At 41.1% G+C, this 18,681-nt stretch overlaps 1 protein-coding gene across 3 annotated transcripts in view; it reads left to right on the top strand.

The window, feature by feature from the left end:
* LOC122771318 (teneurin-3-like) overlaps positions 1 to 18,681 on the top strand; it is a 72,829-nt gene that overhangs the window by 52,743 nt on the left and 1,405 nt on the right. Inside the window, exons 12-22 of one of the 3 annotated variants that reach the window (XM_044028819.1) lie at positions 2,662 to 2,847; positions 3,889 to 3,915; positions 5,596 to 5,604; positions 8,369 to 8,515; positions 10,461 to 10,591; positions 11,052 to 11,140; positions 12,771 to 12,890; positions 13,351 to 13,483; positions 13,710 to 13,838; positions 17,617 to 17,748; positions 17,955 to 18,090. In XM_044028819.1, the coding sequence (XP_043884754.1) occupies positions 2,662 to 2,847; positions 3,889 to 3,915; positions 5,596 to 5,604; positions 8,369 to 8,515; positions 10,461 to 10,591; positions 11,052 to 11,140; positions 12,771 to 12,890; positions 13,351 to 13,483; positions 13,710 to 13,838; positions 17,617 to 17,748; positions 17,955 to 18,090 (1,239 nt within the window). The remainder of the gene's footprint in view (positions 1 to 2,661; positions 2,848 to 3,888; positions 3,916 to 5,595; positions 5,605 to 8,368; positions 8,516 to 10,460; positions 10,592 to 11,051; positions 11,141 to 12,770; positions 12,891 to 13,350; positions 13,484 to 13,709; positions 13,839 to 17,616; positions 17,749 to 17,954; positions 18,091 to 18,681) is intronic. The other 2 variants (XM_044028820.1, XM_044028821.1) reach the window with 2 other exon arrangements.

Here is an 18,681-nt window from a genome sequence, read left to right as displayed (position 1 = left end):
ACTTGTTCGGGGACCCAAAAAAATCTCCCATGACCCATCTGTGGGTCTCGACCCAATATATGGTCTAAGATACATATAAAGGCTACAAAAAAAAAAAGTATTTTTTATTTTAAAATGACTGGACACTTGTTTTCAAGGGACCATAGAATGAAAAGCAGCAGATAGTGAAGTTGTTAATATATTTTATGTAGTCATTTTAGTGCACTGGAGGGATTACAGTCCATTTCATTGTACAGTGTGAATGTGCAATGACAATAAAATGTAGATTCTATATTTTACAAACATAGTTATGGGTATTAAATTCAAATTAGTGCCAGTTAACCCTCCTAAATGTCACGCAATGGAACCTTTAATGTGGCGTAATCATCTGTCACTGTGTGCAATTGTATTTCCATTACAGTCAGAATTTATAATGTTTTTTTATGGGACGTTGTTGTATTGTGAGAGTCCCTAAAAACTGCCAAAATGAAAAAACTTTAAAGACACGGAGAAAATCGATTGTGCTCAACCTGTGCCGCTGAGCCTATTCTGAGGGAAAACACTGTTAGAGCTTAATCCAGGTTTAGACGTGTGTGTGTGAACAGGCAGCGCTCTCACCTGCAGCTCAGCTTCCCTGGTGGCAAAAAGCATGTTCACCTCCACAAGTTCGCCACGAGTTAAAAACAGCGAGGGGAACCTTGCCTGAAGGATCTCACACTTTCAACTTGCGAGGAGGCACGAGGTCAGTGACACAGCCGGGGGGGCGCCACAAAAGAAACACATTAAGACTGTGGACATGTAACATCTCCACATCAATTCTTAAAGCGCAGCCAGAGGACGAGCTAAAAACACTGGTGCTGTGGTCTCGCGGTGACTCGCAGTGTGGGTTTCGACGCCTCGCAGCAGCAGAGGAGGAGAGGACGGAGTCAGGGAGCAGCGATGTGGAGCAAATGAAAGGAGTTGTGCAAACATACAGTGGCCCACTGTTCTATCTGAAGTTCTGTGTTCACTACAAAAAAAGTGAAGTGAAGTGAAAGAAGGTCAGACTGAGAAGGAGAAAAAGAAGTTTCTTATAATACGGCGATCTGCTGCAGCACTTTTTGGGATTTGGTGAAGAAAATATCCGGTCACTTGTTTTCCTCTGCCGCCGGCTGATAAACCAGTGATTAATGACTGTGTTTAGAAAAATTCTTAGCGTTTCATTAAAGCTGCCCTTGCTTAATTATGGAAAATTCTACTTTATTGGCGTTTGATCCCAGAAAAAAACTGGGACACATTTTTGCATTAAAGCTATAGTGCATAACGTCTGGATGGAGCCTGGCTAACGCTACACCAAAGGGTGTCGTCACCTCCCACTTCCAAGAGGCGGGGCCAATGAACATAGACCTCCTTGGTTAGACCTACAGTCAATCAGATCAGTGATCTGGACGACATGTGCATAATGACGGAAAATGTGTCAACGAACCAGCCTAAAGTCGCCTAAAATGGAAGCAATAATAAAAATCTTGTTAAGCCCGCCTCCAATTGTGGTTGTTTCGCCTTTGTTTTCAAAGGATTCTGTAGTCGGCGTCTGCAGAGGAAAAATCTAAATCACAGACAGATTTGGCTGAGATGGAACACCGTAACCAAGAGGCTCGAAAACAGTAAACATCGCCGCTGAGTATGGGCTGGTTCGAGGGAGGTCCCAGGGTCAAGAACAACAGAGCTGAACAAGATCCTGTGGGACTTCCAGATCCAGAACTTGTGGTGGCTAAATTAACCGGACATAAGAAATGAGTTCTTTATCAGTCACACAGGGGAAATTCCTCCCTCCTTCTCTGCATTTAACCCATCCTCTACTAGAAACCTTCCCAGAATTAGGAGCAGTGCCCGGGGAGCACTGGGGGTTGGGTACCTTGCTCAGGGGTACCCCAACCCGGCAACCCTCCAGTTACAAGCCAAGTTCCCTTTCCACTTGGCTGGTTGATGAACTGGTAGAAACTGGTTCCAAGAACAATGTCATTTTTTTGTACTTTTGTACACAATGAACATTTATATCAACATCTATGAATTTTTGGGGGTTTTTTTGTGTTTCCATTAGGAACTGTACCAAAATAAATGGCCCCAACGGTTCACCGGGTACCGTTCTGGTGCCCTTCCCTTGAGGTACCAGAGTATGTCTGGATGTCCATTAAGTTGCGCTCAATGACGTTGTTGGTTACGCTACGTATCCCGCTCATACGACCAATCGAGAACAGCGCACACCCTGCCAACAGGGATTTACCGCTCCAAACTGTACCGAACCGCACCGCACCGCACCGCACCGTGACGGAAACAGCGGATGATTGCCCTTCCTGACGCAACCCTCCCGTTTATCTCTGCTTGGGATCGGCACACTGGGGTCAATTAACCAATTAATACTAAACGGTGAGGATTGAGTACCTCACTCCGGAGCACCCCAGCCCAAACCTGGCGGGGACTCGAACCTGCAACCCTTTCCGTCACAAGTCAAGTTCCCTTTCTGCTTGACTATGCACTGCCTCCGTCTATGAAAGTTCTTCTGGATCCAGTGGCTCAAACTGCCATGAACATTAATAATAATAATGTTGACCTCTACTTTTTACCCGCTGCTGTTTTATTAGCCGTAAAATGATTAGCCGACAGACGTGACTTTCCCCCTCTCTCTCTGTCTCTGTCTCACAGAGGTGTGTGAAGTGGACTGCGGCAGTCACGGCGTGTGTTACGGCGGCGTGTGTCGCTGTGAGGACGGCTGGACGGGGACCGTGTGTGACCAGAAGGCCTGTCACCCGCTGTGCAGCAAGAACGGCGTGTGCAAGGAAGGGAAGTGTGAGTGTGACCAGGGATGGACAGGGGAGCACTGCAACATTGGTGAGTGGATCACACAAATATTTCACTACAGTTTGGGGTTTTTTTTGGCTTTAAATGATTTATTAGCGCCCACACACTGAAAGAAAATGTAAATAAGGTTTATAAAAAAGGCTCAAATGTAAATGTGGTCGTTTTTCAGTGTTTTTCAATCCAAGCAACTTTTTTTCAGCTTCTTGAATGTGGATATTTTCTGGTTTCTTTGCTCCGTGTAACAAATAAATTGTCATTTAGAGAAAGACTAAGATAAAATCGGTATGAGGACGGTCAGTGTTGATATTGTGGTGGTGAATGAGTGCAGTTTGTATGTTTGGACTCTCTTCTGTTTTGTGCTCTTTGAGTCGATCATATTTTGACGAAATTGTGTCACATGACCAGATTTCACTTCTTTTTCATGACAACCGGATGTCATGTGACCCTGTTTGTTCATAGCGTCATGTCGGCAGGAAGAGCTGTGTGAGTGAGTGAGTGGAAGGTTGTGGGTTCAATTCCTGGCTCTGCTAGTCTATATGTGTCCTTGAGCAAAAGCACTTAAACCCAGTTACAAAGTACTTGTATTTGTACTTAAGTACTTTTGTTACTTGAGACTCAGTTGCTCTTTTTAAAATAGCTTGAAGATGAGTTTTCTCATAAAGTCAGCTTCATTTACAGAGACTTCGCCGGGCGAAGGAAAATGAAAAAGGCCCCCCGGGCCCCTGGGGCCCCCGGACACACACACACACACACACACACACACACAGACTGTTAGAGGATGCAGAGCATAACAAATCCATTAGCAGCGAGAGCAGCTTGTTTGTTCTCTCTCTCTAACGATCACATTTACTTTTTATAAGCAGCAGAAAAGTGAGCGGTCGAGTTCAAACAACTCTGTATTCTGACTTTTTGTGCTTAAATAAACCTCTTTTATTGTTGTTTCTTTTCTTTTCTTGCTGGGAAATCATTTCTCTGTGATTCTTCATGAATGAATGAATGAATGAATGACTTTTCTGGACTAAATTCTCTCTCTTTGGATTCTCTTCTTTCTTCTTCTTTCCCTTCTTAAAGCTCACAATCCGGACATTAGAGTAAAAGGTACTGTGCTGTTTCTCCCCTCTTCTTCTCTTCATCATCGTCTTTATTTCTTTTCTACCTTCTACCTTCATCCTTTGCTTTTTTATGTAGTGTTGAATTTATCTGTTATTAAAATGTTGGCTTTTTTTGTCATTTATATCAGTATAAAGTATATTAAACTTATTTTTCCCCCGTTCATTCTCTCAATCATTCGCCAAAACTGAAGACTTTAACTTTTATTAATATTGTTATTTGACAAATAATTTTAAATTTTTATTATTTGATCCTGAAGTAGCAAATTTGAATCTCTGTCTTTCTTTGAATGATGTAAATGTGAACGCCTACTTAAGACTTCATATTGCGACTTGATTGTCATTACATTACGACTTTTTTTCGCGTTAAGATTTTATTCAGTATATTTTAAAGTTTATGTACAGATGTTTCTATGCAGTTTCTCTTTATTGATACTATATAACATTAATATATAAACTTTATACATGTGGAAAAAAGCAGCTTAAAGAAAAGTGAAGGAAAAAAAGTCTCTCTTTTTAATAATTTCCTTTTCTTCACTTTTCAGACACTTAGGAAATCAAGTGAATTTGAATTTAAAGAATTAAGATAAAGTAGAAAATCCTTGTGTCTTTGTTTCCCTGTGAACTTTTCCCTCTGCTGTTCCTCTTCAGTGTTTTCACGCAGTCATGTGATCGTGAATGAGTTCAAGACTTAACTTAACCTGTGCTTTTGTTGAATCTTACACAAAACTCCTCCTTTTACTCCCACCGCTTGTTACGAGGCAAAGCAGCGTCCAGCGAATGTCAAACAGGTGTAGGTCAAAGGTCAATCCTTAACTGTAACCTGCGTTTATCAACAACTCTTTAATTGACACATTATTTTAGCTCTTACCCTTGAGGTTCGTTGAGTATCTGCTGCCTCGTTTTAAAATAACATGTTTTTTTATGCATTTTATGCACGATTTGGCCAATTTTATAGTCAATAATTAATAATCTATTTGTATACATGAATTTGTATAAGATTTGTAAGGTTTGTAGGCCATGCATTCCAAACTGTATGGATACAATAATGGAACATTATAAAATACAATACTATACATATGTATATACAAATATACTATATACCATATAAACGTGTTTTTGTGGCTGCAGTGAAGCCACTCATTTCAATTTAACGTGTTTCCTTAATCTCTGACGACACATCACAGTGATTTAATGACTCGCATATATCACCGTTAATGTCCGACATTATTAAGGCTTAATTATAGGTTCCTCTTTCTCTCTCTCGCTCTGTTATTTCCCTCGATGCGTCTCGGCAGCAGCGCCTCGTGCTCTTTAATGATAGTTGATGCCATATGTACTTAGAAGATGTTCCTGTCGTCAGCATCCAGTGAAGGCATTAGAAAGTCTTTAAAATGGAACTTAAAAAAAAACCATCTCAATGACTTTTTGCTGTTTTCTTAAATGAAGAATGAAATAAAAATAAAGCGACAGACGACTCTGCCGTGTCTCTCAAAATGTCTCCCTCCTCTGTCCTCCTCTCTCTCTCTCTCTCTTTCTTTTCGCTGCCATTTCCATCTGTCCATCACACAGAGAGAGTATATTTGGCAGTGCTGCTTTTTGTTTTTTACCTTTTTTTACCCTAATTTTCCTCCCTCCCTCTCTCCCTCGTGCCCTCTCCTATTCTCAGGATATAAAGGTAACCATTTTTTATGCCAAAGACTTGAACAGAATGACGGAACTTTACTGTCCCCACTTCACCTCTGCTTCACTTCTCTTTTCACGATTCACGGTTTTTGGGTTTGTTTGTTCGTTTGTTTGTTTGTTTTTGGAATTCATTAAAAAAAAAACACACAATAAATAAAGAACTGTTTTTTGTTCATTTTCTTTCTTTTTTTCTTCTTCATTTGATCGTTTAGAGGACTTTTTGTTGTTGTTGTGATTGTATTTTGTATAATTTGACTTTTTCTTTAGATATTGTTTGTTTGTTTATGTGGTGGCATCATTATTGTCACACACACACACACACACACACGTACTGTCTTGCATCCAGAAGCCTGTTCTGTATGTACGTGTTAATTTATCCAGCTGCTTCCTGTCTTCTGTCCTCACTTCCCAGTCTCTTTCTCTGCCTCTCTGTCTCCTCCGCCTCCTCACAGTCTGTCCTCCCTCCTTCCGTCCTTCCTTCCTTCCTTCCTTCCTTCCTCCCCCCCTCGTTTCCTCGTTGTCTCTCTCCAGCTGAGGCTATGCTTGGCTCTGATCTCCTTCTCTCTGTTTATTAATCTGACGATCTCAGCCCTCGCTGTCTCTTCAGTGATGGAGGAATGTCAACAGAGGCATAAAGTATAGCCCTCGGAGGCATGCAGTCCAAAGATTCCACCCCGTCCTCCCTATACTTTTTGCACTGCGTCTCTGTGTCTCTGCCTGTTGTGTTTTCACATGGATTCTTAACACGTCTCGTTGTTGTTTTCTTTCTTCACCGAAACTTGAAGAAACAGGAGAAAAACAAACAAACTACAGTCACCCTCGACTTGTTGGATGTCAAATCTGGAATTCTGTCTTTAAATGTCGTCCTCGTCCTAGGCAAAGACTTTCAAGAAAAGAAAATGGTTGACAAAACAAAATTATGGCGTGACCATTTCCTGTCACAGCGAATGGCGACTAATGGCGTGTTTCCACCGCCTCGGTTCGGCACGGCACAGTTAAGTTGCATTGCCACTAGCCTGGTCCCAAGCGCACTGAGGCGATACTTTTATTATTATCGTTTATTATTGGCAAAAGTTTTATAGATGTGAGAAGTAGCTGAAGCTGAAGTCAGTGGCTCTTATTTTGAAAGCCAGGTTGAAAGGAAGCGTAAGATCGGCTGATTTATGACAAAAAAAAGAAAACCGCTTTTGTTCTCAGTTAAAGATGGAAGACAACAATTTATAAATGATAATAAAATCACTTGGTTTTGGCCCTCAGAGCTCAGAGGGATGTGGTGTGAAGTTCAGAGAGCTGTCAAAGAGCTTTAAAAACCAACAATAACATTTTAAAATCAGTCCTAAAACATCAAAAGGAACGAGCGGCAGCGTTCTGGGCAGATGGACTGGTCTAAACCAACATACAGGGAATCGCAATAATCCAGACGCGACGTTTTAAAAGCGCGGATTAGCGCCTCTCAAACGTTAAAACGGAGAAGGTTATTGTAAGAAAGGACGTCAACCATTTTCTCCTTTCCCCCCGGTGTATTTACCTCTTCTTTCTTGTTCACTTGTTTATTATTATTCAGTTTTTCAATTGAAATCTTGAAGCACAAAAAGAAAACTGAACAGGATTCAGGAAATTCTCAGTGGTTCATGTGAAACTACAACATCAGCGCATTTCACCGAAGGCTGTGTCTCTCTCTCTCTGTCTGTCAGTGCGTGTCCCTCACATGTGGGTTCAGTGTGCCGACCTGTCTGACACTGTTTGTCTCTCAGTCTGTCCGTCAGTTCGTCCATGTGTTGGAGACAGACTCGTCACAACCCGGGGGCCATTTTGTCCCCACACCGCACATCAGGAATAAACGGGGGGAGGTCTTGAAGTCTGGTGTCGTACAGTTTGTGTCAATTTTTAAAATCCTCATGCCAAAAAAAACAAGTATTACGACAAAGGTCTCAAACCGCGTCCGGTCCGGTCAGGTCCAACTTCAGAAGCTTCAAATTATACCACATTGATGTAAATATATCACAATAATGGTTTAATATTTAATAGAATGTCAAAATAAAAGTACCTGTTATATTAAATAGCATTTAGACATTAAACACTGTCAGGTGTTCATGATTAATATTCATGTTTTAGCGAGTCAGCACACAAAAGTTTCTTATTTCCATTCTATGTTTCCTGTTAAAATTTGTTTTGTTCTTTTTTTTCGTACAATAATCATTCGTTATAAAACTAGAAACTAGACTCGGATTCCTCCTGCGTCCTGTTTTACTGCGATGGCAGAAGTTGTTTAGCCATAGACTGACCAATGAGGATGCTTCTTACATCCTTCAGAGGAAGTCCCGCCCCCTTCAGACTCAAAACCCAAGATTTTCCGACTACAAATGGGAAAGATAGACATTCTCAAGTATCGCTATTATATTGTTAATCTCAAATCTGTTGTTTTTGGAATAATTTGTGCTTAACTCCAGACCACAATCAGTGTATTTGTTTTTTAAGAAGTTTATAGATTATACGTTGAACAGTTAGGAATTATTGTGCCATGAATTGAGATGATCTAAATAATGATTATACAGTTTTTTTGGCATGACGAAGATCCATTGTTTAACAAAACTAATTAATAATCAAGGTAATTGATCACACTCAACCAGAACTTCACCCTCCCTCAAAAACTTCAAATTGGTTGAAAACTTAATCCCGACCTTTCGCTCACGTGTGACAACGTCCCACTCTCTCAACGTCTAACTCGTCTTCCTCTCTTTCTTCCCTGTATCCAGAGGGTTGCCCGGGGCTCTGCAACAACAACGGACGCTGCACCCTGGAGGCCAGTGGCTGGCACTGCATCTGTCAGTCGGGATGGCGAGGGGCGGGGTGTCACGTCGCCATGGAAACGATCTGTACCGACGGAAAGGACAACGAAGGAGGTGAGATGTAAAAATTGGAACTGAAGTGTTTTGAGGAGCCCCCGCAATCCCAATCCAAGACACTGGAGGGTGCTGTTACTGAAACGTCATTCTGTTTTTGAGAGTAGTACTGAGGCTTTTTATGGCATTAGTTCTTTACATAGTTGTTTGCAGACTGCAAAGGAAAATTTAAAGGTCCCGTGTTACATTTTGGATGGTTTATAGGCAAAGATTGTATAGACTACCTATAAGGAGGTTTGTGCTTGTGTATAATCACTTAACAATTAGAAACAATTTGGTTTTTGTAGCCTTAAAATAAGCTTTTTACAAATATTTTAGACAAGGCCCTCGCTCCGTGCCACATTTCTCCCCCAAACCAGTCAGAATTTGTGTTTTTAAATAAATAAAGAACAACGGTTTGTGAATCTGACGCGAAAATAAGCTAAAGTTTTACAAACAGAATTCCTATGTGCCTGTTGATGTTCTCTCTGGTCCTTGAAGGCCACCGTAGGCCTTCACAGACGTGCTTGAGGTGATCATCCTCTGAATCTACTGTCGACGCCATTGCCGTCAGTGGATTTTATTTCAATTGAACATGATTCCTTAATCTCTGATGACACATCACGGTCATGTTATGACTTAATATAGCACTTTTATGACATCATTTACTTTTTAAGTTTTTCAGATATTTGAAGAATACATTCTTCAAATGCCTCATCGTCTACTGACGACTTAACATTAACAGCACAGAACATGAAGAATCAGCACTTTCACCTCCGAGCCTCAGCGTCAAACCCTAAAGCCAGGATCAGGTTTGATGAGAGAACTTGACAGAAGATTAGAGAGAGAAAAAAAAAGAACTAGAAAGAAAAGTCACACAGGGGCTAACGCTGTCTGTGTGTGTTTTAGATTTTTAATTTATCTCGTCTGGTATTTGTTGTACTTTTTTTTCCTCGCTCGGCTTTTCCCTCTCTAGGGGTCGCCACAGCGGATAATCCACATATTTGATTTGGCAGAGACTTTTTTTTACGCCAGATGCGATGAGAGCAGCACCCCCTGTGGCTGCGGTCAATTTAGAGTGTCCAATTAACAATGAGCAATGGGGATTGGGTACCATGGTCAGGGTTATTCCAGCCCTTAAACCAGGCAAGGATTTGAACCAGCAAACCTCTGGTTATGAGCCCAATTCCCTTCAGCTAGGTGTGGGGGGCTGCCTCATTTGTTGTACGAACTGAATGTGTTTGATGTGTGTGAGTGTGAAGCATTGTGTTAAAAAAAATAAATAAAATTAAATGGAAAGTTTGATTGGTAGGTGGACAGACAGACAGGTAGGTAAAAAGATAGGTAGGTAGGTTTTTGCCGTTAAATATTAGTTTTATAAAAGCGTCAGAAGAGCAATGACAGAGTGAGGGAGAGGAGTTTAATGAAGATGAGAAGCAGGGATGGACTGATGGAAAAAGGAGTGACAGGGAGCGAGGAGTGCAGACACACACACACACTCACAGAAATGGATGGATGGAGGGAAGAATGAGCAGTAATGAAATCCTGCTGCTATTTGTCTCTGTTAGTTTATACATTTTGGCGAAACGGGCACAGAGGAGTGACAGTAAAAACAACACACACACACACACACACAGAGGTTTAAGCTACTATTCTCCTTAGGACACTGCATTGACTTCCATTCATTATCCCTAACTGTGAGATCATAAACCAATCAATCAATCTTTAGCATCAACAAATTCTTTCATTACCAGTAAGAAGCCAATCAGAGCTGGTGTAAACCAAAACCAGGACAATCATGGAGCCCAGAGCAGATTATTCCAGACCAGATTTTTGTTTTTATGTAAAGTAGGTATATTTGTAGGTGTGTCTTTACCTTGTCCAAAATGGTCACGTAATGTAATATAATAATATATAATGTTTTATCTCTAATGTCTAACCAAATCAAATAATTCCTGTGTTTCAGACGGCCTGGCCGACTGTATGGATCCGGACTGCTGTTTACAACCTTCCTGTCAGAATCAGTTGTACTGTAAAGGGTCACCTGACCCGGGGGAGGTGCTCGGCCAGTCTCTGTCCTCATTGGCTCCTCAGCAGGTAACCAGACCTGACGTCCAATCAGAATCAAATGAGATTAACACACACACACACACACACACATCACATGACATTTACGGGTTCAAATATTCAATATTATGTTATATATAATATTCCTTTTGTTCCAAAGACCCATTTTCAAAAATAAACAATCGTGGTTCCCAAAGTGTGGGTCGGGAAAATGTAAAAAATTTTGTAAGTTTATGTATATATACATTTATATATATATATCTATATATAGATATATATATATATGTATAAATGTATATATATTCCCATGACAGGAGCCCATTTTTGCACAATAGAACATTATTGACTATTTTTTTGACTCAGTCTCTACATGGAACGATGTATTATATCTTCCAAAAGACGGCGTATTTGAAGTTACAAATGTTCAACATAGATGATGCACTGCATTGTTTAACGTGTCCATCATCTTGTTTACTTGACTGTCCTCCAGGCTGCGAGGTCGTTCCATCAGCGCATTCACTTCCTGGTCGGTCCTGAATCCACTCACGTTATCGCCGGAGAGAGTCCGTTCAACAGAAGGTAACCATGGCGACTGTGTGTGCGTGTTTTTTTCTTCAATATCACGACTTTATTCCGTACTACAGGACCTTATTCTTGTAGTAACATGACTTTTTTTCCCTCGTAAGTCGTAATATTTTTCTAGTACTTTATTCTTGAAATATCATGACTATCACAATTTTACAACTTTATTCTTGTTATATTATGACTTTATTCTTGTTATATTATGACTTTATTCTTGTTATATTACGACTTTATTCTTGTTATATTACGACTTTATTCTTGTTATATTACGACTTTATTCTCGTCATATTGCGACTTTATTCTTGTTATATTACGACTTTATTCTTGTAATATTACGACTTTATTCTTGTTATTTTACGACTTTATTCTCGTCATAGAGCGACTTTATTCTTTTAATATTACAACTTTATTCTTGTTATTTTACGACTTTATTCTCGTTATATTACAACTTTATTCTCACCATATTGCGACTTTATTCTTGTTATATTACGACTTTATTCTTGTTATATTACGACTTTATTCTCGCCATATTGCGACTTTATTCTTGTTATTTTACGACTTTATTCTCGTTATATTACGACTTTATTCTTGTTATAGTACTTCTATATTCTGTTTATAGTACGACTTTATTCTTGTTATAGTACTTCTATATTCTGTTTATAGTACGACTTTATTCTTGTTATATTACGACTTTATTCTCGCCACATTGTGATTTTATTCTCGGTATATTATGACTTTATTCTTGTTATATTATTCCGATAATAGATTATTTTCCCTTCTACATCAGGGTTAATTTGTCGACATATTCTGTAGATGATGAAGGATGAAATTATTAAACTAGTGAACGAACAGTTGCAGGTTACGTTTAGTTTCCGTATAAAGTGGTAAAATAGAAACAAAGGTGAGAATAAATATCATTTTTCTCTCTGTTCTTTTGCCAAAAGTCCATTTTCTTTGGCTGTTGATATTAAATGTGTTCATTTTTTCTGTGTTTGTCACCTTTTTTTTCTTTTATGTTTGTCTGAATATTTCATGAAAGCAGAGTCACAACCCTCCATAAAAATGTCCTGTATTTCCATAATGGACCGAACCTGCAACCTGATCATAAAAATGTTTTATTGGACGACTGTAAACCAGCGTGAGGGGAGGAGGGGGGTGTGGCCATTACCTTTTTTAATAACACACACACACACACTCAGGTCTGTAAACTCCATCATCAATGACACAGATTTAATTAAATTTAATTTAGTTGATTCAGACACATTTTCATGTTTCTCCATCTGACCTCGAAATTTCGTTGTGCAATACTAGTTGTATAATGACAATAAAGATGCTTTCCTTTCCTTTCCTTAAAACTCTTTATTTCTTCCTTCCTTCCTTCCTTCCTTCCTTCCTTCCTTCCTTCCTTCCCTTACTCTTTTTTGTCCAAGCACTTGTGATGAAGTGAAATGGTCTCGCTGAACTTCCTCTCACATGAATGATGATGAATCCTGAAGAATACATTTATTTATTTAATTATTCAAGTTTAATTAATATAACCCATTGATAAAGTTGACCTCCCCCTCTCCCCCTCTCTCTCTCTCTCTCTCTCTCTCTCTCTCTCTCTCTCTCCCTCTCTCTCACACAGTTTGGTGTCGATCGTCCGTGGTCAGGTGTTGACGGCTGATGGAACTCCTCTGATCGGCGTCAACGTGACGTTTGTTCATTTTCCTGAACACGGATTCACCGTCACACGCAGGGACGGCATGTGTGTATTCATTTATTCATTCATTCATCACAACAACATCACACTATTATGCACAGGCGGGAGGACTCCAGTCATGTGACTAGACTCCAGGAATATTACATGTATTGCATACTCACTCATTCACTCAGACACTCACTCTGTCACTCATTCAACACTCATTCACGCGCTGCAACGTGGGGTTAAGTGTCTCTGCTCAAGGACACATAGATGAGCAGAGCAAGGAATTGAACCCACAACCCCTCCAGCTGAAATACAACTGGCCCAACCACTGAGCCACCATGGCTCAATCCTAACGTCTCACTTTAAAAAAAAAACTTAACTTAAACTTAAGTACATTTTATATCAGAAATACTTTACTTCAGTAATATTATAACAAAAACTTCTATCAAATTTATTTTCTGGTACTTTTACTATGACTTTAAAGTACTTTTTTAACAGTGTGTGTGTTTTCGCTCTGAAGGTTCGATCTCTTGGCGAACGGCGGAGCGTCTCTGACTCTGAGCTTCGAGCGCGCTCCGTTCATCGCTCAGTACAGGACGGTGTGGGTGCCGTGGAACGTCTTCTACGTGATGGACACGCTGGTCATGAAGAAGGTGGGCGGAGTCTACGTGTCCTCTCGTTCACTTTAGTCAGAAAGCGAGGATTTTAAGCAGAAACTCCGCTCCAAAAATCCATCGCAAAGAATTTCTCCCTGTTGTCTCCTTCTGTGAAATGTGACTCGATCACATCGCCTGTGTGACCGCGCTGACCGTTGCCGCAGCGACGCAGTCAGTGAACGGAAAATGAGTGAGTGAGTGACGCACCTTTGTCTCGTGTCAGGAGGAGAACGACATCCCCAGCTGCGACCTGAGCGGATTCGTCCGCCCCAGTCCCGTCATCGTCGCGTCCCCTCTGTCTACGTTTTACAGGAGTTCCCGCGAGGACGGCCCCATCGTCCCCGAGACACAGGTGAGACACGCTGAAGGCGGTCACGTGACCGCTGAGGCCGCCCAGTGGTTGGTCGACAAGTGAGAATGTAACGCGGGTTATGACGAAGGGATGTGTTTGTCAGAGAATCCACAGAGAGAGAAAGAGAGAGAGACTGTCGACAAGGGCTTGTGCTTCAAATGACCACACACACACACACACACACACACACACACACGCACACACACACTGCCTCTAATTGCCATAAGACTCAGTGTTTCTCCTGGGGGGCAACTGACGCTCATCAACAAGGAATGTTGTAATTGCTTACACATGAGACAATGTTATCTTTGTGTGTGTCTGTGTGTGTGTGTGTGTGTCTTTGTGAGGACCAAACCATGTATAGACCCTGGAAAGTGAGGACATTTTGTCATTTTGACATTTTCCGGTGCTCACAAAGACACACATGCAAGAAAACACACACGCACACATCTCATTAGGGCCAGATTTGTTCGTCCCCATGAGGACGACAGGTCCTGACAAGGTCAGTGTCTATGACAGAAAAATGTCCTAAAGAGGTAACAAATACAAGATACAAGAACAGTCGCACAAACACACACATTCTCGCACAGCATACTTACTGAGGACACTCGTAGACATAATGCATTCCCTAGCCTCTTTACCCTTAACCTAAACCTAATTTTAAGGGCCCTTTTGGGAGGGGTTTAAGACCTGGTTATGGGGGGATAAAATTAAAATTGTAGCTGTGCGACAATGTGTGTGTGTGTTCTTGTATTTGTTACCTCTTTAGGACCTTTTTCTGTCATAAACACTGACCTTGTCAGGACCAGTAGTCCTCACAGAGACAAAAAACCTGGTCCTAATGGGGCAGAACCTCAGATTTCTTGAGTTTATGACTACGATTTGATTTGTGGTTATTTATATTTGTGACCTTGTGGGGACATTGTGTCGGGGCCCCACTACTTTAAAGGGCCTTTTCAGGGTTTAGACATGGTTTTAGCATTAGGGTCAGAATTGGGTTTAGGTTAGGGTAAGGTTAAGTTTGGGCACTTAGTTGTGATGGTTAAGGTTTGGTTAAGGGGCTCGGGAATGCATTATGCCTATGGTGTGTCCTCACTAAGATATAAAAACAAGTTTGTGCATGTGTGTGTGTGTGTGGCCTGCAGGCTCACTGTGCAGCTGAGTGCATTAGAGAGGCGCGCGGTGAAAAGGCCAGTGTTAAAGGGAACGTAATGGATCTGTAATGAACTCTAAATGTCTGCCTAATGAAAAGACGATCGTGCAGTTATAAAGTTAACACCAGCGTGGAGCAAACCCATCATTCCCTCCAGAGCTTTTTTTATTGTCTTCAACATGATTCTTTAAATTATTCTTATTATTCATTTTCTTTTTGTCTCAGATTTGCTCTCTTTTTTTTCTTCTTAAATCTCAGTTTAACATCAAACGTCTTTCCTCTCTCTCTCAGTTTATTGGTAGAAACTGAACACACTTCCTGTTCCTGTTCATATGAAGTGTGTTTATTTTTTATAATATAAGGAGTCGACTCAGAACGTTTCACTGTGTGTTACTGTGTCACATGTACATGTGACAAATAAAGAATCTGTGAATCTTTGTATTAACACCACGGCAATTAACCAAGGGTGCACCTGTGTGAGCACTAAGGGTTATAGGGTAAATACTGCATATTATAAAAAAACTAAGCTAAAAGTAATAAAAACTAGCAATCCCGCTCAAAACTGAAAATGGCCATTCAAACCCAAGATGGCGGCCTTCTTGTAGGTCGTTTTGAAACACAACAAAAAAGTCACCTGATGAAAGCTGATTTTCATTTTCATAAGCCCCTCCCACTTCCAATTTTCCACGCCTTTTTCACCGAATGACTTTCACACGTAAATTTTCACTAGGGTCGATGCGGTCACAGAAATCGGTGAGTTTTTGGGGCATGGGAAAGGCCTCCAAAACGGGAAAAATAATAAGAAGAAGAACTTCCGTTTCAATAAAGACTAAAACTAACGAAAACGCCCTCAGCTTTGACCTTTGTCTTCTTAAAATCAGACGTAACTTTGCTCCGTCTGTTTATATATGTCCGCGGCGTCAGCACAGAAAAAAAAAAAAAACTTGCAGACATGAAACTCAACGAGCTTTTCGCCAAATCCACGTTTACAATCCTCAACCTGAACCCTGGAATTCACTGTGCCGTCAGAGTTTGACCGCGCGTGTGTGTGTGTACGAGTCCGTCCAGTCTGAATTCCAGCCTGCTCTTCGCTCAGAAGCTCAGCATATTTTTTATTCAGAAAAACCTCCTCCTTCTGCTCCGAGACTTTGTCGGCCTTCCTTTTATCGCGGCTGGTATGAAGGCAGCCTTATCTCGCCTCTTAATTACATTTTTTCCTCCCCTCGCTGAAATCCTGAACTGCAACGTGCTCCTCTCTTCACATCCGTGTTTGATCCTCAGGTTTCGACAAAATTTACTTTCTCTACATTTCAAGTTTCTTCCTTTTATGTAAGAAATGTCTGAGATGTTTCTGCCTTAGTCTCTCGCTTCGCTGCTCGGAGATGTAAGGTGTTCTGTGGAGTTGTTCTTTTGGGGGCGTTTGTTTCTGCTTCTTCACTTGTGTTTGCAGAGTTGTCCTGTCCTGGCTTTTAAGTTTGAGAAGTTTGACCTTCCTACGAGAGGAGATGAATTGAGATTAGAGGAAATGAGAGAAGATGATGGGAAATGAGAAGATAAGACAAGAGCAGACGAGATTAGAGGATAGGAGATGAGAAGATGAGTGAAGAGAAGAGATGAGACTAGAGGAGGTGAGATCAAATGAGATTAGAGGAGATGATGGGAAATGAGAAGATAAGACAAGAGCAGATGAGATTAGAGGATAGGAGATGAGAAGATGAGTGAAGAGAAGAGATGAGATTAGAGGAGATGATGGGAAATGAGAAGATAAGACAAGAGCAGACGAGATTAGAGGATAGGAGATGAGAAGATGAGTAAAGAGAAGATATGAGATTAGAGGAGATGATGGGAAATGAGAAGATAAGACAAGAGCAAATGAGATTAGAGGAGATGCGAAAACATGAGAGGAGACTAAATGAGACGAGATGATGGGAGATGAGAAGATCATTGAAGATAATATTAGATGAGGAGATAGGAGAAGATGAGTGAAGAGAAGAGATGAGATAAAATGGCAGGAGGCGGGATTTGATGAGATGAGATGATGGGAGATGAGAAGATCAGAGAAAATATGGGATCAGACCAGAGGAGATGAGAGAACATGAGATAAGAGAAGAGGACATGAGATTAGATGAGACTAGAGGAGATGAGAGAAGATACGATAAAATGAGATGATGGGAGACAAGAGAAGATAAAATAAGAAGAGCAGATGAGATTAGATGAGGTGAGATACAATTTGATTAGATGAGAGAAGATATGATAACATGAGATGAGATTAGATGAGACGAGGTGATGTGAGATGAGAGAAGAAAAGAGCAGAGGAGATTACAGGAGACAGGATGAGACAAAATGAGATTAGAGGAGATGAGAGAAGATTCGGTTAAATGAGACAAGCTGATGCGAGGTGAGAAGACGAGATAAGAGAACAGGAGACGAGATTAGATGAGAAGTGTACACACAGTACCCTGAATGTTTCCCACACTCTTTAAATCCTTTTTCAATCCAATTTCCAATTCATTTTAGTTCATTTCAACTTCGTTTTAATGCCTTTACCAACTCTGCAGAGATTAAAACAACATTTACAGCTTCTTCCACACGTTCTCACTGTCAAATGTTCTCTTTTCTCTGCAGGTTTTACAGGAAGAGACCTCGATACCAGGCAGCGACTTGAACCTCATCTACCTGAGCTCGAGGGCGGCGGGCTACAAACCCGTCCTCAAAGTCACCATGACGCAATCATCGATCCCGTTCAACCTCATGAAGGTGATTTTTAAGCTCAAGTAGTAGTTTTGGTGGTTGTGTATTTTCAAAAGTGCATTTTTCAACAAATAAAAACAATGTACAATGTTGTATATGTAGTCTATATACTGTAATATACAATATGATATAGAAAATATGGACACAATTCTTATTCCATTTGTTCCCCTCCTGGAAGTTCACTCACCCTGTGTCCGGTTCTGTCTCCTCAGGTTCACCTGATGGTGGCAGTAGTGGGTCGACTTTTCCAGAAATGGTTCCCCGCTCAACCCAATCTGTCCTACACCTTCATCTGGGACAAGACAGACGCTTATGGACAACGTGTGTATGGACTCTCTGAGGCTGTGGGTGAGTGTCTTGGTTCTGACTTCCGCTTGTTGTCGTCGGCGTTCGGTGTTTACGGTAGTTGCCGCCGTTTGAGGTCGATATTCGTCGTTGTCATTTACACTGTCGCCATTCGTTGTCGTCGCTCGTGGCCGACCAGCAGCTCCCGTGTCTCTTTTTTTTCTGATTTTCTCTCAGAAACACCTTTTTTGCAGCCACATAAACATAAACCATAAAATAACTGACTTCAGCGGTGACTGAGTGACTGAGTGACCGAGTGAGTGCATGTGAAGCAGGCGACTGAGTTCAAATAGGTTTCTCCTTCTTTTTTTTTTTGACGAGGAAATGGCTCGGACATAATGGCCACGCTGACCCCCCGTGACACATTTATGGGGGACAAGTGCGGCGCGCACACTTTTCACGGAGCCATTACCGCTGCGAACCCGACGTGATGGATTGAACATAAAGATGATTCACCGCCGTGTTTTGTAACCGCTTGGAACGAGCGCTCGTAAGTTATAATAAGACAGCGCTAACGCCGGAGTGTTTGTAGGACACGACTGAGCGAGTGAATGAATGAACGGGCGCTGCTGTTTTGTTCCATTGACTTGAAAA

The sequence above is a fragment of the Solea senegalensis genome, linkage group LG6, assembly GCF_019176455.1.
Source record: "Solea senegalensis isolate Sse05_10M linkage group LG6, IFAPA_SoseM_1, whole genome shotgun sequence".
In the NCBI taxonomy this organism is placed as follows: Eukaryota; Metazoa; Chordata; class Actinopteri; order Pleuronectiformes; family Soleidae; genus Solea; species Solea senegalensis.
The sequence above is the reverse complement of the archived record's forward strand: the minus strand, read 5'-3'. Positions and strand labels throughout refer to the sequence as shown.